Source organism: Apium graveolens, chromosome 7 (genome assembly GCF_009905375.1).
Source record: "Apium graveolens cultivar Ventura chromosome 7, ASM990537v1, whole genome shotgun sequence".
Lineage (NCBI taxonomy): Eukaryota > Viridiplantae > Streptophyta > Magnoliopsida > Apiales > Apiaceae > Apium > Apium graveolens.
This window is the reverse complement of record NC_133653.1, coordinates 72357558-72384966: the sequence shown is the minus strand read 5'-3', so window position 1 is coordinate 72384966 and position 27409 is coordinate 72357558. Positions and strand designations below refer to the sequence as shown.

The 27409-nt window shown below is 33.3% G+C and overlaps 5 protein-coding genes and 1 long non-coding RNA gene across 6 annotated transcripts; 1 reads left to right on the top strand and 5 right to left on the bottom strand.

Annotated features, from left to right (window-relative positions):
• The first annotated feature begins 340 nt into the window (after window positions 1–340).
• LOC141671235 (pyruvate dehydrogenase E1 component subunit beta-3, chloroplastic) lies at window positions 341–5610 on the top strand. Its single transcript, XM_074477399.1, has 4 exons — window positions 341–698; window positions 791–885; window positions 1006–1049; window positions 4407–5610. The coding sequence occupies exons 1-4, from the start codon at window positions 596–598 to the stop codon at window positions 5377–5379; spliced, it is 1215 nt and encodes a 404-aa protein (XP_074333500.1). The 5' UTR covers window positions 341–595; the 3' UTR covers window positions 5380–5610.
• Window positions 5611–5747: 137 nt separating this feature from the next.
• On the bottom strand, window positions 5748–7581 carry LOC141671236 (uncharacterized). The gene is made up of 3 exons (XR_012555015.1): window positions 7272–7581; window positions 6965–7182; window positions 5748–5808 (listed from the first exon to the last, which is right to left on the bottom strand). It is a non-coding gene; the product is annotated as an uncharacterized LOC141671236 (long non-coding RNA).
• A 3701-nt stretch (window positions 7582–11282) lies between these two features.
• LOC141672615 (9-cis-epoxycarotenoid dioxygenase NCED2, chloroplastic-like) lies at window positions 11283–13348 on the bottom strand. Its single transcript, XM_074479261.1, has one exon. The coding sequence runs from the start codon at window positions 13270–13272 to the stop codon at window positions 11503–11505; it is 1770 nt and encodes a 589-aa protein (XP_074335362.1). The 5' UTR covers window positions 13273–13348; the 3' UTR covers window positions 11283–11502.
• A 3966-nt stretch (window positions 13349–17314) lies between these two features.
• Window positions 17315–22679, bottom strand: LOC141672972 (protein farnesyltransferase/geranylgeranyltransferase type-1 subunit alpha). Its single transcript, XM_074479672.1, has 5 exons — window positions 22400–22679; window positions 21809–21918; window positions 18972–19092; window positions 18560–18655; window positions 17315–18120 (listed from the first exon to the last, which is right to left on the bottom strand). Exons 1-5 carry the CDS (start codon window positions 22622–22624, stop codon window positions 17689–17691), a joined length of 984 nt encoding a protein of 327 aa, XP_074335773.1. The 5' UTR covers window positions 22625–22679; the 3' UTR covers window positions 17315–17688.
• A 640-nt stretch (window positions 22680–23319) lies between these two features.
• On the bottom strand, window positions 23320–23994 carry LOC141673737 (uncharacterized). Its single transcript, XM_074480479.1, has one exon. The coding sequence runs from the start codon at window positions 23992–23994 to the stop codon at window positions 23320–23322; it is 675 nt and encodes a 224-aa protein (XP_074336580.1).
• A 542-nt stretch (window positions 23995–24536) lies between these two features.
• On the bottom strand, window positions 24537–25241 carry LOC141673735 (uncharacterized). Its single transcript, XM_074480478.1, has one exon. The coding sequence runs from the start codon at window positions 25239–25241 to the stop codon at window positions 24537–24539; it is 705 nt and encodes a 234-aa protein (XP_074336579.1).
• Between the last annotated feature and the right edge of the window lie 2168 nt (window positions 25242–27409).

Below are 27409 nucleotides of genomic sequence, written 5' to 3'. Positions count from 1 at the left end.
AATAATATGCATATTTTTCTAAAGAGGTGTTGTATGAGAGTGCATAATGTTGTTACAAGAGAGATCTTCCTTCATGTTTCTTTTCAATTTTTAATACATGCCTAAATAAAAAAATTTCAATTTGATGTCCAAATTAAAAGTTTCGAGTCAGTTAAGTAATCGGAACACCACTTCAATTGACTGTGTACATGTTACAGTTGATTTATTCAAGCCAAAATCATAAGTTTTAGTCAATTTTTTTTTATCAAATATTTAACGAAATATAACAATTAATGATCTAAATAAAAAAAAAAATAAGCCATTCAAACCCATAGTATAAATTAGTGGCGACTTGTGACTTATGAGCGTGTGACTTGTGCGCCGTCGATGTAAACAAAGCACTATCCAACTCAACATCGACCCTCTCTCTACTCTCTCTCTAGAAAACATCGTCCAAACGCCACAAGAACCCCAACTCCCCTCAGTTTCTCCGCCCTCTACTTTCTCTCTCTACACATCTACAATACATATAAAAAACACACACCCACATTACTCATTTTCGTTTAACACCAGAACTCACATTCTTGGCACTCAACTCTTCATTTCAATTATTAAAATGGCTTCGATTTTTCAAGGAATCGGAGCAGCCACCGCTATTTCATCCTCCACTTCGTTTGATTCCAAGAAATTAATCATTTCTGCACCAAGATTTCAATATGGTTTGTTTTAATTGTGATATTATGTGACCCCCTTTTTGTATTTTGTTCATTGATGATTTATTTGATGTGGGTTTTTGTAATTTTGATTGCAGAGAAAAAAGGGAGATTTTTGGTGGTGAGATCTGATGGGAAGATGAGTAATGGGATTAGCAGCAGAGCTGAGAAATTAGTTAGCAATGCTGTTGCAGTTAATACTCGATTTTTTTGTTATACATTTTTTTGCATGTTAATTTTGTTTATTTGGGATATTTTATGTTGTTTTGCTAAAAAGTTTGGATTTTTTTTAATGGTGGTTTGTTATTTGCAGGCAAAGGCTGATGCTCCTGCAGCATCTGCAGCTTCGAAATCTGGGTATGCTTGTTTTGTTTTTGTATAGAGATATTGTGATTGTTGATGAAATGTGGTGCATTTTGGTATTATCAAGTTCTAGTAGCTGTTTTGTGTAAAATATGATTTCTTTGCGGTGACAATGTTGTTGGATTGATTTCTACAAAAGCTGAAGCCACAGCAAAAGATTGAAGTTTTTTTAGTCTATTATATATTGTAATGGTCAAGTTTTTGTGGTTCATAGATCAGATCATGGTGACTAGTAAAAGAGCAAACATGTGAGATAGAAACAATAATTTAGCTTTTCTTAAATCGTGATTAGGACAACAGTGAAGAGTCTAATAATATGTGGTGTTTTTACTTACTAGAAGTCAATTGTTTGGTGTACACATTCATAACTCTGTTCTTAGCCATGTTCTGTTTATTTTTCTGAAGAACTTGATGGAAACTCCTAGTCATTAAGAGCTATAATAGTTTGGAAGTTATAGTTTTTCTGCATAAGAATATTTTGTAATATTACAAATAATGTAGCAGGATGTTTTGCACCTTGATGCCGTAAAACAAGTCAATGAGAAGATTTTACAATTTTCTGAAAATCATCCTTGTTGTTTGCCAGTTTAGACGACTAGCTTCGTCTTTCAGTTAGATGGTTGCAAATAGGTATTTATCTCTTGTAGGATAATTTGGTCACTATGAAATAAGCATCTACTCTTTTGAAGAGAGTGTGATGCCGAACAAACAATCAAAGGTCCAAGGAAACTGGGTCAGTTGTAGGCTTCAGAACCCGATACTAGAAGATTATGGAATAAGTTTAATTAATACTGTACATTCTAGTGGATAATAATCTTAGGGATATGAGACTTCAATATTTACACTTTGACATCTATGGTGGAGAAGGCTCAATGAATCATGGGTCGATTATAGGCTTTAGATGCCCAATACTTAAAAGTTTTCTAAATAAGTTTGATTATTTTTAGCATAGTTAATAATTATTTTTTAGTATAGGAATAGGCATCCTCTATACTTGAGTTTGGTTTTATCTAGAAAAGTTTATTTTTTTTATATAAATATGTATTTATTCTTGTGATTCTAGTACAGTGAAGTTTATTAAGTTTTATATGTAGCTCTGTTTGTGGGAAATACTCTTTCTGTTCTTCCCAAAACCCCAGTTTTCCTGTACCCATATCGAAAAAGAAGCTTCAAAGCACCTTAGTTTTTAACAAAGAAAGCTAAATGTTTCCTCAATGAATTGCATATAGTTGTAAGTTTCAGTACCCTGACTCGACTCTTCGATTTTTTCCATACAACTATGTTGATGACCATCTTGATCGGGGTAGGACATGGAGGTGCGTATGTGATTTGAGTAGGATCTTTCATATCAAGACTATACATTTCATCCTACAGTATTTTAAGTTTGATTGGTATAAGTAAGACCTTATTAGAACTTAGGAGGTCTTTTTTTGTGTTATCCTTTTGATTTTTAATTTATGTCGTGGATTTGACAGATATAATTCCGTGCACAACTTTTGTTGGTAGACGGCACTATGTTAATTGTTAAACATGTAAAATGAATTAAGTTTTTTTTAAAATTTTATTTATGTTAAGATTTTATGCCAAGTCCCCATACTCTTGTCCAACTTTGTATCTATGTCCAAAAATGTCCGCAAATGAGGATTTGAAACTTGGATTCACACCCGTGTCCGGCCCGTACCAGGGGATAACATAGATCATAAGAAGTGGTAATAACTACCATGAGCTGATAAATTCTAGGATAGTGTTGCAAATTTATAATTTTTTCATGTAAAACTGGAAAAAAATATTGATGGAACATTATCCTATTATATTGCAATTCATTGTAAAATATGATGCATAATTTCATGTTGCAAAATTCAATAGAATAGTATGATGTAGCAATACGAGAATTTTCCGTTGTCTTTAATATGTCTGGTGAATTTAAATTGTTTTGGGAGCTGATATGTGCACATACAGGTGCACACTCTTTACTCAGATTATGACCAAATTACCTTTATGCATATCTTTTCTATTTCTTTATTTACATCAATTTATTTAGCAATTATTCCAGCAATTTATTTTACAATTATTTTAAATAATTTATTTTACACACTAAAATGAGATTCCAACTTATATTCATCTACCTGTCAAAAAAACCTACATTCATCTATTTACATGTGACCTCACGACTAAATCGGAGCCAACAAATATGTATAATTTTTATTTTGTTTTGTCAAGAAACAAAATTCTTTGCAGGATGTGATTTTTTTGATAAACAAAATAGGTGTGACTTTTTATAAGGCTAAAATTAATTGAACAGAAAATATGGAAATAAATTTTTTAAACATTTTTTTGACTACTTTTATAAAGGTTGGAGTCTTTTTTTTTCTGAAAGTCTAGAATCATCTTTTAGTGCGGTAATAAATTGCTGCAAATAAAGAAATAAAATAGACGTGAGAGGGTAATTTGGTCTTAACTTTATTAAAGGGTGTGCACCTATAAGATGAGGATGTGCACAAATCACCTCCCAATTTTTTATACTCTTACTGTATACACTATACAGTGAAATGTTAATCATATGTTAGGATGAGTGCATAACTTAACATGTGTAATTTTTTTTATATTTATATTTTCTGTAAGAGTCGATCAAAGGAATATAAATACTCATGACACACATCCCCACTGAGTCGTTTAACCTTGGCCTCTTATTACCGAGAGGAGAGGGCTGTATGTTGCACATCACGTAAAACAGGTCATCTGGCTATACATACGGTCGCCTTTTAAAAAATTATATTAAGATTCTGCAGCTAGACCAATTAATGGCACTCTTTGATCCATGAATCTGAAAGGTTGGTGGTTGTTAATGCATAACTTCCACTGGCCGAAAGAAAGTTCTTTATTATCCTTGTCTTTTAAGAGATAAGTACTTATGGCTGATAATTAAAACCATCACTGAGAAGTCAAAACGTTGACACAATTGATCCTATCAAAATAAACTTTCGTATGCTTACACAATTTTCATTGGAGGTATGGTATCATTAGAAATGTTGTTAATTGTCTATAGTATGTGTGCCAGTTATGCTTTTGGGGATGTTACTCCCCTGATTTGGAGTATTAGTCTCAGCATTATTTATAAAGAGTTATAGTGTTATATTCTTTTCAGGGGAAATTGTTTGCATTTGTCACCCTATCAACCATTTCCAAGATATTCTATATAACATCATTTCATGTCACAAGCATTCATAACGATTTGTATATTTTCTATATTGTTTTTAAGAGGTTTATTAAATTTTCTGTTTAGTTGTTCTAGTATTCTATCTAGCGAAGGCCTTTGAGATGTTTCTAACGAGAGGTAATATCTGTTCTTAGGCATGAGCTTTTGTTATTTGAAGCCCTTCGTGAAGGCCTTGAGGAAGAGATGGACAGAGATCCTCGTGTTTGCGTGATGGGTGAAGATGTCGGTCACTATGGAGGTTCATACAAGGTGACCAAAGGTCTTGCTCCAAAGTTTGGTGATCTGAGGGTCCTTGATACTCCAATTGCTGAGAACTCATTTACTGGTATGGGGATCGGAGCAGCCATGACCGGCCTCAGGCCCGTTATTGAGGGAATGAATATGGGCTTTCTCCTACTTGCATTCAATCAAATATCTAATAACTGTGGAATGCTTCACTATACTTCTGGTGGACAGTTTACCATTCCAGTGGTCATCCGAGGGCCTGGTGGAGTTGGCAGGCAGCTTGGGGCTGAGCATTCACAACGTCTTGAGTCATATTTCCAGTCCATTCCAGGAATTCAAATGGTAGCATGCTCGACGCCATATAATGCCAAGGGGTTAATGAAAGCTGCTATAAGAAGTGAGAATCCAGTCATACTGTTTGAACATGTTCTGCTTTACAACCTCAAGGAAAAGATTCCTGATGAAGAGTATATTTGTAATCTTGAGGAAGCTGAAATGGTTAGACCTGGGGAGCATGTAACAATCCTGACATATTCCCGAATGAGGTATCACGTGATGCAAGCTGCCAAGACTCTGGTGAACAAGGGATACGATCCTGAAGTTATCGACATCAGATCACTAAAACCATTTGATCTTCATACTATTGGCAACTCAGTAAAGAAAACTCACCGTGTGCTGATTGTAGAGGAGTGTATGCGAACTGGTGGTATTGGTGCCAGTTTGACTGCAGCTATTAATGAGAATTTCCAGGACTATCTGGATGCACCAATTGTATGTTTGTCGTCGCAGGATGTTCCAACACCATATGCTGGAACCTTAGAGGAATTCACTATAGTTCAGCCTGCGCAGATTGTGACCGCAGTAGAGCAGCTATGTCAATAAGCAGCACAAACAAGTAATGTCAGTCCCTGTTCCAGTTCTCCTTGGTTATTGTGCCCAGCGTCTTACCTACTGTTACATTTGGACTGGTTTTGTGTTTACATATTTCAAGGTTTGTAGTTTTGTTGTGTCAAGAAGTTTTCCTTTGTTTGTTTCTTAGTGTTGTCCAAAGGATTTATTTAAAGCCTGATCATACTTTCTAGAACCCGAATCATCGATAATTTTACACTCGCACATGTCAATTTTTATTTACTTTCCCCTTCTACTCTGGAAGTGTTGACCCATGACTGATGAGAGTAAGGTCATTTTCGAGAAAGATCAGTGTGGAGTGTGAACATTGGCTCAAGATCCAAACTATAGAAGTAAAGAGCTGCACCTTTATAATGCTGTGTTACTGTCCCCAAATTTTCTTTCCACTTTCCCAAACCATTCCTGGATGTGTTAACTAGGTCAAAAAATCACTTAGCAACAGAAATCATTGCTGGCCCAAACATTGAATCTCAAAAGTTGAGATGAATATTTAATGATCCAGTTAATCATCAATTACTCAACATTGCAGTATGTTGCTAGGCTTTAGATTTTGTTGAGAATGATGAAGATGAACCAATTAAGTTGTAGTTGCAATGTTTTAATATATACTATTATCTTAGTGCTTAAATTGCACGCACACAGACACTCAATAACTGATTGTTCAATAAACAGAGTTCTAAAAAACTCTTGCATCCCTAATTAACTAGAAACACCAAACTGCAATTAAATCGCAGTTACCGCAGCTGAGTAGTATTAATAAGATCATTCACATTTCTGAAGCTCATTTTCTCCCTAGGACTTGCGCATGATCATGATTTAAATAGAAATAGATTCATTTGTTGGAAAATGGAGGTTAAACCAGATTTAGCTTATTAACTTGAATACATGCAATTGAGCTCTCTTGACTAATGAAATGATATAAAATGATAAGTAGTCTATAAGTGTGATGTGTAATCTTGGATAAAACTGATTCTTGTAATTCTTTTTTTGCATATTTAATCAACTAGAAACACCGAAGTGCAATCAAATCTTACTGTATCACAGCTGAAAAGTATTAGTAAGATCATTCACCTTTCTTGATCTAAATAGAAATTGATCCATTTTGTTGGAAAATGCAGGTCAATATAGATTAATGTTACTAACTTTGATACATGCAATTGAGCTCTCCAGAATCTATAAAATGATATAAATGACAAGTAGTGTATTAGTGTGATTTATAAAATTGGATAGCTAAGTGTTTTTCAGGCCAGTGGTGTATAAATTAGAGCCATAAACACAAAATAGAGGCACAAGATTCATTAGGTATGATTCAACTGCAATCTGTAATGTGTATAAGATTTTGCAATCTTTATTGTTTAATATTATTGTATCTTGTCTGATTTTTGCCGAAACATATCTACCTGTATTCCTTGCTGTGAAGTCTGAATGTAGTGATTATATATGAACATGCCTATGTTTGGATCTTTATGATAAATTTTAGGTAAAAATATAGAGTCTGTTATGATCTCAACATGTCATGGTTTACCAGAATGATGTTATTTAATATTGAGAAACTTACTTTTTGTGCAGCAATGCTGGTGATTATACTTCTTCATATGCTTTTCTTGTCTGCATTTAATCTCTTAATAATGTTGAAAATGTGCTGTGCTGGTGAGAATGCAAAAGAAAGAAAAAAGACCTTGGATTTCTGTCTCGCTTTGTTCGTACTGCATCAAAAATTGATATATTGCTCTTCTCTTGGTAAATATATCAGTCATTAAATTTGCATCTGTATTACTGCATCCGAAAAATAACAAAATTAAATTTTAAATCACAATATTGATCCTATCAAGTGAACCCAACTTGCAAAAGGGCATGTAAAATACCTCTTGCCATCAATGACATGTCTGAGACTTGCCTGGCCTGATTGCATCTTGGATACAGAAGAACATGTTAATGTCAAAGATTAACAAATCAACAGAATCAAGTGTGTCTGAACCAAGTTGGAAAATAGTTTAAGTGAACATGCTTTCTGGATAGCTAACAAGTTGGGCCCTGTATTGTTTGTGTGTCTGCTATGCAAACGAAACCTAAAAGGTAATTGACGATACAATAAGATTTACCCGGACCTTGAAACTTAAGTTGGGAGAAATTTATGCAAACCTTTAGTTAGTCCCATAGTATATTAGAAATGAGCACAGCATTACGAGATTAAATGCAAAGATTCTCATGTGAATTGGTAGTTTCCTTGCTTCTCCAAGGACGTATGTGCTGTCACATAATTAGTCAGCCAAACGAACGGGGCCCGGTGTGTTGGACCGAATTTTGGACGGGCCGATTGATTGACAACTGAATTTGTTCATACACGGTCCGGACCAAGCCGGGCCGATTTCATAGTTGAATTACTCGTGAACAGCACGCGAATAAACTGAATAAAACGGTTCAGCGAATTAAGGTGAATAGAGACGAATAACAAACTAATTAAACGCGTAATAAGAAAAAGATATGGTAGGCGGTTAACTGCGAATTGCGGTTAACTCGCGAGTTGCCCTCTTTTTTTTTTTTTTTTTATTTAATAAGCCGCTGACTTTGTAAATTAAACAAGAGCTGATTGATTTATGTATAAAAAATTAATACTTATTCGGAGATGCACTAGTAAATTAGCAAATATTAAGTAAAATGTGTAATATGAAATTCATTATTGATCACCAATAAATCTATGAAGGCATATGATTTAGGTTGATATTTTTTTAAATTTTATGATATATTTTATATTGCACATAATAATATATTCTTTAAAAAAAAGTAAAATGATAATTTATATTATTAAATAGCATACATAAGTATATCAATGAGAAATTAAGTAAAAACAACAGCCCACTTCCCTTTACTGCAATCGTCTGGCAAATAATTCGTGGGCCGGTTAACCGCGAATTCATGTGCCTTGACCATGACAATTCGTTGACGAATTAATCGATCCGGGCCGATTTGGTTCCGGGCCGGTTTCCAAAAATACTATTCGTATTCGGTTCTTTACACTTGACGGTTTGTGCTGAATAATTAACCTTTCCTTAATAAGCCGATTTAAGACGAATTTTAACGAGCTGAATTATGAGCCAAACCGCTCGCTTGCCCCGCTCTACCCATGGTCCCATGTGAATTGGTAGTTTCCTTGCTTTTACATTTGTTTTCTCACCATTTTATATTCCCAAAGATTGTATTAATGTAAATCTTCTATCGGATCTTCTGACGTTCTGCCTTTCTGTTTTGCTTTTTTCTGATACTTGTTAATAATAATAATAATATGTCTTTTGTTATTGCAACTGGGTTTTGTGGCTATATTATGAACACACATCTTTACATTGTTTTGGAATTACATACGTTCTTGTCCGATCAAGTTTTAAATAGTACTGTATATGATATACAAGTTGTACTAACTACTAATGATTGCCATACCAATGCTTTAGGATTAATTTAAGTACTGATCATTAGAACATATCATATCGCGTAATATTTTGATTTGCATAATTTGACGGGGAGCCATAGATGGCATTTGCGCAGGGAAATAGAAATATATGAGATTACTAATAGAAAAAATGTCAGAGATTACAAAACTTTTCTCAAAATTTCTCCCAAATGTTTATTTGTCAAATATGTATTTGATAAATGTCTCGTAATAACATAGTTTCCGGTGTTGCATGTTTATAAATTAAGGGGTCATTTGTTTTTAGTTTAATCCTTCTTAACCAGCTTATTAAATTTATTAAACACGATAAGATCATTTGGACATTCATTTATTTTGTCTTATTAATTAATATACTTCTTAACAATTAAAACCAAAATACCATGCTGAAGCCTTCTGTACCCTTACTACTTACCATTTCATAACATATGCACACACCTTTTCTTTTAATTATATATCATATATAAAATAAAATTTATTGTATATATAATTTGTATCAAATTTTGTTCGCAGTTCTTTTAAGAAAAGGATATCTCTGAAATTATATAATTATTATGTTCTTTATTTTATATTTATATTTGTATATTTATATTATTATTATGGTTATTATCTTTACAATAATAATAATAATAATTAATATCGTTGTTATATTGTTATTAGTTGTACTCAAGTGTTTAAAAATTCATTCATCAAATTCTCCCATTCAGATTATTTAAGAAAATTATTTACCAAACAATCTTAATCTTAATATATTCAGAAATTTTAATTATTAAGGAACAATGATTCAAATTTAACAAATGAAGCCTAAAATCCGTTGTGTTATGTGACATTATTTGGTAAAAGTTTTGAGAATTTTGGTGGATACCTAATATTATTCTATTGATATTGAAAGCTCAGAATTAAAATGCCGCCTCAAATTACAAATTATACATATTCAAAATGAAAACATGGTCCTGAAATACTCATTATACAAATAACGGTGTTGCTCAACAATTTATAAAACACCATTCTTCTATTGATATTGAAAGCTGAGGACTAAGACACAGCACCCTGAATTATGAAATATCTAATTAACCGTGTTGCCCAACAATTTTTAAAACACCGTTCATTTGAAATGGTCCTTAGGTGGTGACATGCACGGACCATGATATAGACAAAGTGAATGACAAAGAGGTTCTATAACGTCCACTTGATCCGGCGAGCAACCAGACATCTATTCCCCCTTTTGTATATAATGACGGCCTTGTCCAATACACACCCCGTTAACCTTTACCAAACTATTGACGGCTGAGCTTTTGGACTCTTTGTAGTCCCTCTTTTGTTTTCTAGTCTTTAGTAAACGTGAACCTCAGGCAAACTCAAATATCATTTCTCCCTTTCTGCTTATTTCCTTTAACACGCTTAATTTTCTCATTCCACAAATGTTTATCAGTTCTCGATCTTTCGTAAAGGAGATGAAGACGCTAGAGTTCATGGTTTTCCTTAGCCGTAGGCGAATACGTCTCGTGCCTAATTAAGATCCTTACACTTAGAGATTCCGAAATTTTCAATTCATCACATGCTTAAAAGTATAAATGTAGTTTATGTATATGATAATCCCCCTAAACTAATTTCGACTGGGGCCTTGAATAACTTAGGGCTGCCACTGCGAACAATTAAGGCAAATTCCTCAATTTTAAATAATTTTTCAGGTTTTGGTAATGAGTATCGACACACGGTACAGAAGATCTATGAGTTAAAACATTGCCAGAAATCAAAATGCGGAAATAGTACAAGAAACCTGATCCAGGACATGAAAATATGGAGAAAAAGAAGAAAATAATAGACAAAAGGCCTAAAGTATGGTTGGATTCATGTTGAAACTGTAGTTTGTGAGATTAGGACATGAAACAAAACTACAATAAAATCACATGGAACTTTTAGATGAATGGTAGTCCCCTGTACGTACTGCTCTCTTTCACTTTCAGTTGTTGCTAGTGTCGCTGCACAGCCAAACAATCTTGTACAAACTTATGGACAATATTGATTCGCCGGTTGCATATAAAGACATTATGAACTGTATGTTTCGTCCTGACAAGTGCATGTCTCATCTCAATTATTTTAACCTTTTGTCATGTGACTCAGATATTGATACAGCCAACATGCATGATAGGTAAGCCACACTATACATATAGTTGCTAGGTAACTACTCCAAATTTTGAATACAATAATTATTGCAATTTTTCACTAATACATATATTTGAATGCAATTTTTTCTTCTGTTAGAGGATTAAAGATATGTTGGATTTGTGCAACGACTTTTTAGCCTAGCAGATATTGGCTTTAGTCTGAGTAACAAGAGATCGAGTGTTCAAGTCTTTGCAGTAGGTAAATCTTTAACCAAAAAGCAGAGGGAAAAAGATTAAACAATAGTCAAATCCCCTCTTCATAAAAATTTCAATAATAAAATTAGATATGCTCGTGTTTTTTCCATTCAAAGGAACCAGCTGAGCTCCAATGCTACTAACTATTTGCAAAGCTACAAGTTTGGTCCCTCAAAACTCCTCTCATGGGATTTCAGAAAACACAACTGAACTAAAGATTAATGTACATTAAGTGTAGTAATATACTAGCCCAAACATTTGTATTTTTTACCCTGCACTAAGACACACCAATTATACTTGTTGAGCTAATTCCTCAGAACTTATGTATGTACCATGAAAACCATAGGGTACCCTTGAAGGAAGCTTAACCGATGCTTCTAAGTTCATATTCATGGCGTTGATTATTTCAAGTTCAGATTTCCATGTCTTCTCATCATGAACATAAGCCATTATATATCCATCATCTTCTTTCTCTGTATTCAACTCCCTTGGTAAAAAAAATGGCTCCCCACCATACCTCATGTCACCATACATAAACTTTTGTACATTTCCTGTAATTAAATCCACTTTTGCTATTCCTGAGACTTTAGGCCACGGCTCAGCTATGGCTAGATATGCGTATCTCGTTTTTCGTCCCAACAAATTCCGGTTTACCATTCCTGCCTCTAAGTTCACTTGCTCGGGCGATGAAATTATCGCCCTGCAACTGGATTTTCCTGTCTTCAGGTTGAGCCTGATTTCTGATAAAACGCTCTTCAACTTTTCGTCACATTCGTTGAAAATTGAATCTGGTGGCGTCATGCATGATCCGATTACAACAATTTCATCAGTTTTCGTTTCCTCCCATGCATTCCATGTATGGTAGCAGAAAATTTGCGGAGATTCAATCCAAATTATCTCAGAAGAATCTTTAGCTTCTTTTGATAGAACTCCAAACCTACACTTTTTGTTCTTGTCATATATCACTGGAGAGCCACCCTTGATCATTTCTTGAAACTTAAACACCATTTGTTGATCCGGAATAACCACGAAATTCTCAGTAATTGCAAAATCATGCATCATAGTGGGCACATCAAGTGGAATTTCCACGTCAGGAGATTTCTCTCCATCTTTAGAAAATTTAAAATACTTCAAATATGGCTTCTTAACAACGTCATAACTGAGTGCAAACAGTTCTCCAGTCACAGGATCACGCTTGGGATGGGCGATCATTGTCGAGTGGAGCTGTTGATCAAAATTAAAGCGTCTAACAGTCTGCAGATCACCAGAAGGTTTGACCCGAACTTGATAAGGAAGGTCGTCTTCTGACATTGCTAAAAGTCGACCATTAAAATAAACAAGGCCAGCATTAGCCACACCTATGCCATGACTATGATCAATCAGCCCGAATAGCCCTCTAATGTAGAAGAGGATTAACCGGGCTATCCCAGAGTGTCCATGCAGCTCGCCAATCGCTTTAGGAAAAACTGGACGGCCTAATTCTTTTTCTTGAACAAGTCGTTTTGTTTGTGTGAGTTTGCATGCATAGCTAACTGAGCTACCATTAATGGTCACAGCATGAAGCATGCCATCACCATCAAATAGATGGTGACCTGCTACAGGTTCATATAGTGGATTAGCACCATTTCGGACATAAACACCGTTAATGCAATCAGGAATCGTACCAGAGAAAGACAAATTATGTTTGACAGGCTGTTCTGGAACAGGTGCAAAGTTTCCAGCTATTTGGACACTTGGATCATAAGTTCTGGAAAGTTGATGCTTGGTTTGTTTTAGAACTACAAAACCTTCCACCATATCTAAAGCTATTGCTGCAGCTCTTTGTAGTAAGTTCCAGTGTGGTGAACGGCATGTTTTGGTGATTTGTTGATTATGATCACAAGAAACTTGATGGTAGGATTTGTGTGGGAACTTAATGATGACAGGATGGCTGAGAGAAGAGTGGATTTGGGTACTTCTATTACCTTTAATTGTAATGGAGATATTTGATTTGGATGGGAATGTAATAGGATCAATGCTTAAAGAATATGTAGCAGCAGGAAAAGCTGTACAAGAAGTCATACTAGTATATCTTCCAGCTCAAATATGTAAATACTGAGAAGAGAATGAGAGAAGGTATAAATACAGAAAGTTGGAGGGTCCAGGAAGAGACAGAAATAATTGAAAACTAGAGTCTGTAGACAATCACTTCCTTTTACTCTGACCGGAAACATGTCTAGGAAATTAAGATGTTGTTTGGATCATTAGATTGCATTGAGGATGAAAATGAGATTTAATACAAAAATGTACTAAAATTTATTCGATTTGTAATCTTATGATCCTAAAGATTCCTTTATTACTGTATGATAGTAACCCTTGCCATATTTGTTTCATGGTATTATAATTTCAGGATAATAATTGGGAGATAACTAATTCATTAAAATTAGTCCCGTAGATAAAATAATCATATCATATGTTGTTTAAAAAGATTAAGGGTAGGATTAAATTATAATCCTTTAAAATTTTATTATATGTTTGTTTTGAGGGATAGTCTTTGAGATTGGAATATAGTCCTTTAAATTTTCTAATTCTATATTTGTTTCACTTGATACAACAATGAGGGGATTATAATCCTTTAAAAAATGACTTGTGACCGTGGATAAAATAATACCCATTCCACCAAGTATTAGAAAAGATTATATAGTCCTATTTTTTACTCCAACAAAACAAATATGGGATAAGAGAATTTAAAGTTATAATTCTTGAATAATCCTTAGATAATTTTTTACAAGACAAACATTGAATTAAAAAATTTAAAAGGGAATACATGCGAAAGGGGTGATTATTACAGGAGTACTCATGGTAAAATCTGTTTCAAAATAAATAACTGGACCAGAATATATTGAGATTTTTTTCACAAACAATTAAACTGAACTTTATAACGGTTTATTTAATAAATGATAATCGGCTGAACTCGAATCAAAAGACTCGAATACTTTTGATATTTTTTGCACAAACGAATTGAACTAAATTATATATAGAGTTGTTCATATTTAAAATTAATCAGTTACTTCATATATAAAAGACAATAATATTAAAAAAATGTTGATGATCTAATAAATTGGAAAGGGATGATTTATATTTAACCATACGCATGTACTTAGAGAGGGTTATGAAAGCTAAATATGTAGATGTGCATACTACGTCGTGTGTACGAAGGCAGAAGAAAGAGATGGATCATCATATATGAAAGCCTAACGCAACGAAAAAGATCAAGAGCTTTCAGGTAGATAGAACAGAGAAAATGAAATCACGAAAAGCTTTGTCTTTTTATTATATATGTCACCTCAAATTGAACTTTAAAATGATATAAATATCCAAGAGCATATGCACATGCATCAATTTAATTACAGAAATTTGTTACCGTTTATGCTAAAACAACTTATTTCTTAGTTTTTATGCACTCGCAGAATTTTATCAATTTGCCAATTATTATTAATTAAATAATTTATATATATCCAGTATAATAGGAGAAATATGAATAATATTGATAGGAATAAATAAGTCCTGATTTAATAATTAATGGGCTACTAGGCCCAATAAGAAGATGTATGATATTCAGACCAGAAATGTTAAGACTGACGGACCAGATCAGGCCTGATGGAATAAAAAAAGCCCAAAAGTCCTGATTATTAATTAATTTCGTAATTAATTAATAAGGGAAAAATCAGCTATTGAGAAGAGTCCCGATAAGGATATAAATCCTTATAGATTAGCCTCAAGGGACCTAAAAGGATAAGGAATCAGCTTCCTACTTCCTAGGACTCCTAAGTCTATTCTAATTATGAGACTTGCCTACCAGGTCTCCTATACCAAGTCCAATTCAAGGACTCCCAACATCTATATAAGGGGCCTCACCCCACAAATCAGAACTACGTTTTTTGGCTTGATTCTCTAATTTACAGAGATACGTAGGCATCTCGTAAAGGCAGAATTAAGCTACGATACACGAGAGCAGTCATTAAAGGCCTTGAACTCCCGAATCTTAGTAATAAATACAGCAAATAATAACCTTAGTTTTTTATCCATAACAAATATAAAAGTATTATTAAAATTCGAGGGTTCGTTACCGTCAACAACCTTAATTATAATAAATAAAAGTATATTAATTAATAACAAATTTAAATTTCGAATCATTTCAATTATATATTAATATATAATTAATATATATATATTATCAATTTCAAGATTTTAAATAAATTTAAAATTTAAATAATATTAAATTAATAAATAAATTAAAGAACCGTGTTTTGCAGATTAGAGGTGGTAATTCATAAAAGTCATGAAAATTTGATGCCCATTAATAACTTCATTAAAAATCAAAGATTTGGTTTATAAATTAATGGAGCATCAATTTTTAATGGAATAAAAATAAAACATGTGCATGCTATTTTTGCAAAGTAGGATCGATAATGTTGATGAAACAACGTTTTACTCCCTCCTGTGCATATGTTCTAAGCTGTTTGTCCACTAAAAGATTTTAACATGCAACAAATCTACAAGGCTAATAATTTTTTTTAAAGGTACTAAGGTTAACTATTATTTATTCGTACCAAATTAACTGATTTGGCTTAGTCAAATTTTAGTTTGATCAAATAAACTAATTTTTAGCTGATTTGAACTGTTTTATAAAATTTTAAAGAACCCAAATAATGCATTTACTGTAGGTTGTTTACATTCTTTGTAATAACGTAATTAATTTCTTTAGTTATATCATTATTACATAGGTTTAATGTTTATTTTTATGAGGAAAATAAAAATAAAAATAAAGGAAGTTTTTTTTGGCAAATAATTTAGATGCTTAAACCACTAATCTTAATGACGTGCCGTATTAATATGATTGATGAGTTAATTACCTGAAATTTAACAACGGTCTAATTTAACAATGAGTTAATAGAAAGAGCTTTCATATTTCGTTATCAAATTGTGACTAGAAGAGTGGGAGGCTTGCGTTTATAAGAAAAAGTGTCAATTTAATTAACCACCATTGACGAGACTTGAATTAAAACACAACGTTCTAATTTAAGTCTTCCCAAAAAATATCTTAATTTCTGATTCTTTTTAAACGAATTTGCAAGATTTACAAAAGGAATGTGTATCCAAAATCAAATCATTACAAAATATTAAATAAAATAAATTAAGGTCATTCTAATTGAGACAAATACAAGATGCTTACGTCATCATTACACTGAACAATATATATGAATCAGAGCATCTTAGTTACAGTATTTGACTCTTTAAATTACAATCCTTGTATATAGTATTACTTGACCAGCACATAGTTGCTACAAACAACCAGATTACTGAAGCCATGGGAGACAAGTTGCTATGCAATTTGTCACCTGCCAATTGCAATTTATCAAGATTCATGGTTGATACCTTAAAATAACTGAAAGTGTTTATAACTAGGAGAGTAATTTAAGAAAGCTCACCCTTGTAAAGATGTGAAGAGGGGTGGTAAATGCTAACCAAATAATGGTTCCACATTCCTTGAACCACACAACAAAGCCACTATATAAGTTGATATGTGCTGAGGAAACCCGGGTCCATGTTGTGAATGGCTTCTTGAATCTCTTCAACTACTGAATCATAAGTTCCATTATACGGAACTAAGTCATTAAGTAAGTTGTATGGTTAAGCACCAACAACAGCTTTAAAAACATCAATTCACAATCCTCCCATTCAACACATAAACATGACTTAATTTGAAAAGTATTCTCAAGTGTGCGTCTAAACTGCAACAACATACATAAAACAACATGAATCCAGCAATACATCTGAGTTAGGTTTTCACAGCCAATGTTAGAAAAGCCATTATACAACATCAAAAGCCGCTTCAACTTCCTCTAATCGGTCAGATCAAGACATAGATAAAAGAATCATCACATCATTTCCTCACAGTTTAAACTGTGTTGAGCAGGGAGTGAACAAAATCCTGCCACTTAAACAAATTTACTCTGCAAATTATCTAACTTCTCCAGAACTAAACACACAGTTTTTGCAATCTTCGAGCTCAGGAGGGATGTCTCTGAAGTTACAACATCTCTTATACGTAGCTCGAAACTAAACAAATTGATTTTTTTTTAATACAAATGCAACTTCATATAAATTTTACACTGTCCAAATCAAACCAGGCAAAATGAACACCTTCATCAATACTATGTATCACAAACCTAATAAAATCAACAATCAATGACTAATATGAAAAATGAAAGTGTGCCAATTTTCTGCTCAAAACTCTTTTTCCGCCCCTACCCAATGATTGCAACATGCATGGGCAGCAAACAAGTTATAACTTTAACAGCAATAATACTACATTCAAAGCAGCTAGAACTGCAGCATATATCTCAGATTTGAACATTATATCAGGTTACTCTCTTATCTAGTCAGTTAGATTAAAACATAGAGGCTTTCATCAAATCAATTGCTCGATATATTTTAAACTGTTTGAGCAGGGAGTGAACTCTTCCGCCACTTCCAGTAATTAACTCGCATAAAATCGACTTTTTCCAGAACAGAACAGATCCTTTTTGCAACATTCGAGTCTGGAGGTTGTGAATCTGAAGTTAGAGCTTCTATCGCATGCGTCAACTCCTGGTTCGGTTCATAACCATGGCTCAGAAGATCCAAAATCATACTTAAAGCGAAAACAGAGTAGTTGTTGGCTGTCAAAACCTTTAAACATACTGAGGAGACTTGTGGGTCATCTACTAACGACTGCATAGAACCTTTGTAAAGGCCTCTCAAGTATCTCCATGGGCTTTCATTCTCTGGATTGGCTAGAATTGTTTCGACTGTGTAAGTGACTTCTGACTCCCTCATGGATTCCAGACCCCCAAGGAGAGGGGATTTTGTGACAACAAAGTATCTCTGCACAAAACATGATTTGAGAAAATATTAAATGCAATAGCTGAAAATTCATGTGTTTAGACAGGATCTCAATTTCGTAATTTTCTTGTTGCTAAGGAGGTCTAAGCAAACACTATGTATACTATAATTGGTGTCAAAACTAATAATTGAAAGACAAACAGTATGCAAAAATCTTTAGTTTTAAATAATACAATGAGAGAAGACATGTATGGAATTGTGCCATATCATTTTGTGAATACATAAAACTGTTAGTCATCTATGGTAATGTGAAGATGATAAGTTAAATTCCAGAAAGTAACTGAATATACAAGTTTTCGAGGGAAAACAATTAAGAGATCAATAATAAAACCTGAACAATCTCCATAGTGAATGCATGCCTAATTACCAGTACCATCAGACAGTGAGATACGTAGCTGTATGTATAAGTTTATAATCATACCTGATTCCAAGCAGAATTATTAAAAACATCTTCCTCAAGCAGTTTCTGACAATAAGCAAGTTCATCTTCCCACCCACCAAGATTCTGCAGAACCCACTGCAGATAGAAACCTGTTGTCAGTCATACTTTCACCAGAACGATAAAACCTATAGAGGCTACATCATGTAGCACATTACTGAAAACTATCACATTTGAAATTTTCCATAGCCCGCAGCATATAAAACCCGTTTTCAGTCAAATTCACTAAAAGGAAAAAACTTAAAAGGGCTACATGAAGCAGGCTGTAGCACAAAGATAAAAAAAAAATCACATTTAAGTATATACAAATAGACCGTATTATAAATTTATCAACGGTGCAATTAATGATGGGAGTCTTCTCTCATTTATTAAAAAACAAGTACCCATTATTCACCTGTCGATGGGACCAAGCATGATAATTCTTTGCATCATGGAAGAATATAGTCCTTGTGAACTCAAGTTCTCTACTCAAACTTCCTTTTCCGAGCTTCTCAGCAAGCCACCTCCTATGATGCCTGACATCAAGAAAATGGATGATACCAATGTTCATTTATATTCGATAGAAAAACGTAATATATTAAGCTCGCTCAAACTTCAATAGAGCAAAGTAGGTATATTTGTATGAGTGTGTGGGTGAAAAAGGAAGGGAGCGAGGGAGAGACGACAGTATTACTATTATTAAATGTAAAAGGGTGCAAATATGGATAGCATCTTGATCAAGTTCCATAATTAGGTGAAACAAAACAGTTTAAGAATCTTCAAAAGAAAACTAAATACAGGGCAAAGAACCTTAAAGATTGTAAAGTTTCATATTTTATACCCATTGTATGACTTTTGACTATTGTGTTCCTTCAAAGTCTAATATTGGCCAACTCTTTCTTTTTCGTTTTTTGTTCTCACGCAAAACTTTCTAATACTCATCTCATCCAACTCATGTGTTACCTTCCCTTGTGAATCGTGATATCTTACTATCCATAAAGAAACATTTTTCCTATCATAAAAGGAGACATATACTGGTGAAAGACAGAAGCACTTTTTACAACAGAGACTTGTACAAACTCAAATACAACTAAATCTACAACTACAACATTAACATATGCCTTTCACCAAAGGGCATATTCTCTTAGATTGGAAAGCCTGTGCACAACACAGACTTTGCACAAACTATTTCGTATTAAGTCGGCTTCTTTTAGTTTTTATTATCTCCTTTTTCAATGAGTTCAAAATTTTTTTGATTGTAGATATGCCCTATTATTATATATTGTCTCCATAGCTGACGTCCACTGTCTAAGAATCAGTGCATCTATAAATTTTCTCAATGACACTCCTCTTTTTTAGGCTCTACCAATAATAAACAACTTCCAATGCAACTCCAACTCATTTAAAAATCTTATAAAAAAGTTGATTTCAATTGCAATTGGTTGCATGCCGTATTTTTGCAAATCGTTTAGGGGGAAGGGATAGTAGAGTTGCAAATAAGTTTCAGAGTAGTATTTTTGCTAATAATTACAGATGTATTTTGGTATTATTTTAAAAAAGAAGAAGAAGAAACACTACTGAAAAGAGCTAGGAAAGAATGCTTTAGCTATCTATTCTTCTTTTCCTAATTCTATTTTAAATAAACATCTTTCGACCATTGTAACAATTGTAATAATTTCTTATTTCAATATCGTCTAGCCTATGTTCGCTATTATTATTAATGTGTGTCATAACGTTTAACCATCCTCAAACCATCACATAATATGTAACAAAGATTATCCAGTATTTGGATGCCGTATTGTGTACAACAATTTCACCAGATATTTAAAAGAAAGAAAAACTGTAAAACTGAATTATAGAGAATATAACTGAAAAGTAGACACATTAAAAGTAAAGGCGTATGTTTAATCTCTGAGGCATGTCATTCTCTTGAATTTCAAGATTCGGATATAAGTTGATGAGAATTCGAGGTATTTAGATTTTAGAGTAAAAAACAACTATGATTCTGAAGGATCAGTTAGAGAGTTGAAAAAGTTGGCTACAGATGAGCGAATTCAGCAGCCATCTTAACTTGCAACTCCTTTTATCTGCCACTATTTCACATAGAATAAAAACTAAAGTATATCGCACTAGATACTAGATAGCAATATACAGAAAAATGACAATATTACTACAATTTATGTCTACTGTTACCAAACTAACGCTTTCCTGTTTGTTTGGCCATTAATACCCGCCTAATACTTCCTTTTGAAATGCGTATTACGTATTTGGAAGAATACCACAAAAAAACTTCTCCGGCGACGAACTTCGATAAATCGTGGCGGTGAATAAAATTGTTTGTATGTATTTAGATATGATGTATATAAACATTTAGAAAGAGATAAGAGAGAGTGAGTTGTATCGGAGAGAAGGTAGAAGTCAGGAGAGAGAGAGAGAGAGAGAGAGAGTGTGTTGTGGTGGTGTTGCAATGACTGACTTATGCCTTCGGTCAACGATCATGGAGGTGTGTTGATGTTGATGCAGGACAGATTTAAAGAAACAGCGATATATTAAACAAAACACGATAAAAAGATTAAAGCAGTGAATTATACGATTCCCAAGAATAATTATTCAATATTATTCCCAAGAAAGATGTATAATCAAAGCTAAGTAATAATGTGGGGGATTACATCACTTATATAGACTATAAAACTCTAGTATTAAACCTAATGGACTAAGGCCCATAAACAATTGGGTTTTATTATAAATAAACTACTGAACTAATAAACTCTTAACCCCACATATAAAACATATAGATAAATACATAATGTATATTTACACTAAATAAATATAAACTAATTAATAACACATATATAAAAATTCTTTATTCTCGTTCCTCATCAGATGTTGGGTTTTTGTATATATTACTTGTATATATAGTACCCGTATATGAAATGTGAAACACGTACTACTCTAATCAATAATGCGTATTACCTTCTATTACGTGTATATTAAATGCATATAATGTCTGTTACTCATATCTGAAATGAAATGTGTATATGCAACACCCCTTCTCCAGATGCGTAACAAGCTTGGTAAATATGGCCTCCTTTCCAGAACTAGGTATTTTTGTCAGTTTCTCCTTATAAGTCGGTATTTTTGGCCTTTTCCCCAATATAGAGTATTCTTAATCTTAAATATTACTTATGCACCAACCATGAAACACTTCTAAGAGAAGAATAAATGGAAACGATTAACTTAGCCATGGCTCACCATATCTGATAGTTCTTGGGGTTATTGCTGGCAATGTTATCAACAAAATCCAACTCCTCATTCAAGTCAACATTAAGCACCTCAAGAATCAGACGCCTAAATTGCCATACCTGCAAAGGAATTGTTTTCTCTTATCAGAACTTAAGCCAATGTAAAGATGAACTCATCATAACTTTCAAGATTATACTGAACAACACTTAAAACAAAACCAAGACTCACAGCTTCATGATTGAGTTGTCAAAGTGCAGAAATTAGGTTACAAAGTCGAGTATTGCAAGTGAATTCGACACGGGCACCCTTAAAATCACTAATCACAACCAAAACAATAAAATTCACAAAACCCTAAACAACCCAGATGCAAATCACAACTAGGAAACTTACCCCATTCAACAAATTGGCAAAACATATACAGCGAGAGGGGGAGACGGAGAGGGAGAGGGAGAGGGAGAGGGAGAGGGAGAGAGGGGGGGGAGAGAGAGAGAGAGCGAGATAGAGAGGGCGAGAGAGGGAGAGGGAGAGGGATAGGGAGAGAGAGAGAGAGAGAGAGAGAGAGCGAGAGGTAGGGGAGAGAGAGAGAGATTGTGTAATTACAGTGTAATTTCCGGCATTGAGTCGAATAGCAAGAGCAGTGAGTTTAAGAGAACGTGGAGATCGTTCATCAGCTAAGTAAACAGCTCTGAAATAATCCATAGTTTCCGCAAATTCATCAGAGTATGAGATCGGAACCACCGGATTAGGGCCGTCGTTTTGGGTAACCGGAATGATGTCGGACCATTCTTGTTGTTCACTCAGTGGCATTCTCTTCTCCGACTCCATCAACAATGTTGGCTTCTTTTTCTTCTTTTCAATTTTTTTAATATTCCTTTCTAAACTTTCCTCCCTAACTGTTATACAAATAAATATAATGTTAAAAATAACATTTTTTTTATAAATGGTCGAAAATATCAGTTATCTTATATATATAATATAAATGTATAAAGATAGAACTTGAGAAAAGGTATATAATAATAGAGAGGGAGATTACTATCCATCTAAACACGTTTATAAAATTTATATAGGCTGAAATTTTGTAAGTTACAAATAAGTGAAAGGTCAAAGATATGTATAAAAATGATAAAAAAAGCTGAAAGGCTAAGAGTCATACACTTAATGTATATAACACTTCTTCTTGGATTACTCGCGCCAACAACATATCTCTTAATGAAAGATTCGGCTAGACCATTTAGAGTGTGTATGTGGGCAACATAATGTTACACTTCAATCCCAACTGACATACAATAATCATTAAAACATTGGGATGTAAATTCTCCTGCATTATCCGATCTTATTTTCTTTATATTATGATCAGGAAATTGTGTTCTTAATCGAATGATTTGAGCAAGGAGTCGTGCAAAAGCAACATTACGAGTGACCAATAAACTAACATGCAACCATCATGTTGATGCATCAATGAGTACCATAAAGTAATGAAATGACATACTAGATAAGGTAATTGGTCCACATATATCTCCTTATATTCGATCCAAAACATTTGGGCATTCAATTGCAACTTTTACCGGAGATGGTCTTATTATCAATTTTCCTTGAAAACAAGCAACACATAATAAATCTTTAGACAAAGGAACAATTTTGTTCTTAAGTGGGTGTCCATTTGAATTTTCTATAATTCTTCGCATCATTGTTGAACCCGGATGACCCAAACAATCATGCCATATAATTAAATTAGTCGGGTCCGATAATTTCTTGTTCATTACCATATATGACTCAACTGGATTTATAAAGGTGTAATACAATCCAGATTTATATGAGGGGAGCTTTTTCATTACTTTCCTCACCCCTGAAACAACTGATGTAATATACAAAAATTCTTCATCATTTTTATTTGTTGTCTCAATGTGATAACCATTTTTACGTATATCTTTAAAACTCAAAAGATTTCTTGTTGATCTGGAAGAAAACATTGCATCATCGATAATTAATTGTGTACCATTAGGTAACATTATGTTTGCTCTTGCGGAGCCCTTAATAAGATCTGATGCACCAGATATGGTGTTAACATTAGCTTTAGCTAGCAATAGATGCGAAAAATATTTTTGGTTTTTCAATGTTGTGTGTGTTGTTGCATTATCTGCTAAGCAAAGTGACGTCTCATCTTTTATAGCACATGAAGTGAGGCTACTCGCCATATTTATTCACAAGAATAATATGAAAATTAGGAATGCAATATCTCAAATATTTCATTGATAATAAGATAAGAAACATATAATGATAATTAAAGTTTAAACATAACGCTTAGAGTTCAAATAAATACATAAAAGCTTAACAAGACAAGACAAGGCCTTAATATTCTAATTATTATTAGTGTTATCACCACCATGTTTGACCATCTCCAAATTTCCATCTTCAAAAAAATCAGCCACTTCCATATGAGTAGAGTTGAAAGTATCAATTTGATTTCCTCCTACAAGGTGTGCTTCAAGATGGAAATGCCCAAAGGATCACTTTGTTCAGTAAAATTAGTCTCCACACATTTCAAAGAAGCTTGATAAAGATCAACAAGGTGCTTGGAGGTATGACAGGTACGACTCCAATGGTCTTTCATCCCACAACGATGACAAGTACTTTCAACCTTCTTATCCATTGTACTTCCTTTAAACTTTTCCTCATTTTTTGACTACTTCTGGTGGTAAAGTTTCTTAAAATTTGAGAATTTTTGGTGATCATGACCTCAACCACGTCCAAGACCACGTCCACGGGCACGCCCACGTCCAAATCCATATCCACGCCCACGCCCAAATTGATTATTTTGTCCAAATTCATTACCAGTCACAACATTCACTTTAGGGAATGGTGTCGAACCAGTTGGACGAGCTTGATGATTTTTCATTAAAAGTTTATTATATTGCTCGGCAAGAAGCAATACAGATATAAGCTTATAATATTTTGTGAATCCTCGTTCACGATATTGCTGCTGCAGGAGCATATTATTGGCATGGAAAGTGGAGTAGGTCTTTTCCAACATATCATTATCAGATATATTTTCACCACATAATTTCAGCTGAAAAGTAATCTTAAACATTACAGAGTTATACTCGCTTACACTTTTAAAATCTTGCAACCTCAAGTGTAGCCAATCATTGTGAGCCTTAGGAAGTATGATAGTTTTCTGATGATCATATCTTTCTTTCAGATTTTTCCAAAGGGTTGTTGGATCTTTAACAACCAAATATTCCGTTTTCAATCCTTCATCAAGGCGGTGACGGAGGAATATCATAGTTTTTGCTTTATCTTGTTCAGAAGTTTTGTTCCCTTTTTTAATGGTGTCACCAAGACCCATAGCGCTAAGATGAATTTCCGCATCCAAAATCCATGTTAAGTAATTTTTTTCGGTGACATCAAGTGCGGTGAACTCAAGTTTTGTAAGGTTCGACATTATCACATGATATTTTATAGATGTATAAGACTGAGTGAACCAACCGATTATGACTTCTTGTATCAACCACTAAAATTCATGTAACTTGTAGTCAAATTCTCTTGCCACACTACTTTCTTCTTTATAGTGCTTTCGTGCTGATAACGTGTTATATATATAATATAAAGGTATAAAGATAGAACTTGAGAAAAGCTATATAATAATAGCGAGGGAGATCACCATCTTTTTGTATGTCTATCTAAGCACATGTTTACAAGGTTTATATAGGCTGAAACTTTGTAAGTTACAAGTAAGTGAAATGCCAAAGGTTTGTACAATAATAATAAAAAAAATTGAAAGGCCAAGAGTCATACACTTAATGTATATAACAAATTCTGATAGTGAAAAGCTGAAAATACCATTTGGTATATTCATTTACCATTTGGATATCCTATTTTGTACTAAATACACATTTGTTAAATGAGTATCCAATTTTTTTTATGATACACATTTGCCAAATGCGTATCTTAAAGGTAATACCTGAACTGGAAATGTGTATCTTTATTTTATTTACATACTCAATTCTCAAATATATATTCCACTTACCCAATTAAGAAATGCGTAAGCAAAACGGTATTTTCAACCATATGTTTTGAAAATGGGTATTTTGAGCAATTTCACCCAAAAAATGGGTATCTTTCATCATAACCCTAGAGACTACAACATAGATTTTGCTTTTCTAAAATAAATAACATTTATTGTAAACACATTCCTCGGTTTCATCTAAATCTCGGGTTCGATATCTCCAATTACATGATTAAATATGATCGAATTTTTTATGGAGTGCTCGAAAGCATATGAATAGAATCTGTGGCTCATAAATTGTCAAAATTTTATTGGCGGTAAACTTATTAATAATGATGGTCCCCCTGCATGCACAAAAATCTCCACCAATAAAATTTTGACAACTCATCAAGTACGGATTCTTAGTGTGTGCCTTTGGCATACACTATAAAAACTAAAATAAGATTTATCACTACATGAACTTTTTGTGTCAATACATGTCTTGATTTAGTAGTTGATAATTGTTCAATTAGTTTTACAGTCCAAAATATGTTTTAATTATATAAAAGTTAAAACATTTGTCTAGTCTTTACGATATTATATATAATAATATAATCTAGTTACATAATTTATATTTTTTTAAAAGCAAATTTCACTTTTAATGATTTTTCTGGAACCAAATTTGGTTTCACTTTCTTTAGTTTTGCGGGTTCGAATCCTTGCAACGACATGATTAAACAACATTCGTTTATTAGTTTCACTTTATAAATAACACCCAAGTACCACATCGATGAAAAAAGGACTGCTGTAAGTTTATAAGGCAAAGTTGTAAACTAACTACAAGAAATCATGATCTTTTGGGTGCCGGTGGTGAGATTTTTTATTACCCAAGTCGGCTACATTTAGGTCAGAATGTTTCTGACTTATTTTGTACTAGGAATCAACACTTGGCCCAATTACGATCCTAAGTATATTTTAATTATATAAAACATTTGTTTAGTCTATCTGATCTTATATATAGTAATATAATCTAATTGCGTAATATATCTTTTTTCTTGGAAACTAAATTCGACTTTTAATGATATTTTAAGACTAAATTTTGTTTCACTTTCTTCGGTTTCGCAGGTTCAAATTCTTGCAACTAAATGATTAAACGAGATTCATTAATTAGTTTCACTTCTTTTATAACACCACAGTCCCACATCGATAAGAAATGAGAATTTTATTCAGTTTATTAGGCAAAGTACTGTACTGCGTGCACCAAAAAATCATGAACTTTTGGGAGCCTATAGTGGGCTTGTTAATTACCATAGTTGGTTACATTTAAACCATAATGCTTCAAACTATTTCGGACTCAAAATTGGGACTTGACCCGATTTTTGAAAAATGATCGGGATTTGACACGGGTTGTCACATCTTTAATTTCGAACCAATCTCAAGTTCAATTCTCTTTAGCTATATACTTATATAACATTTATTATAACCTCTTTTGTGATTAAAATTTAATCTCAGGTACGCTTATCTGCAAGAACTTAATTAAACAAAGTTTAATCATACTTCAGTTATAGCTACATATCAAGAAAAAAAAATATTCACAACTACATACTTAGTTACATTTATCATAA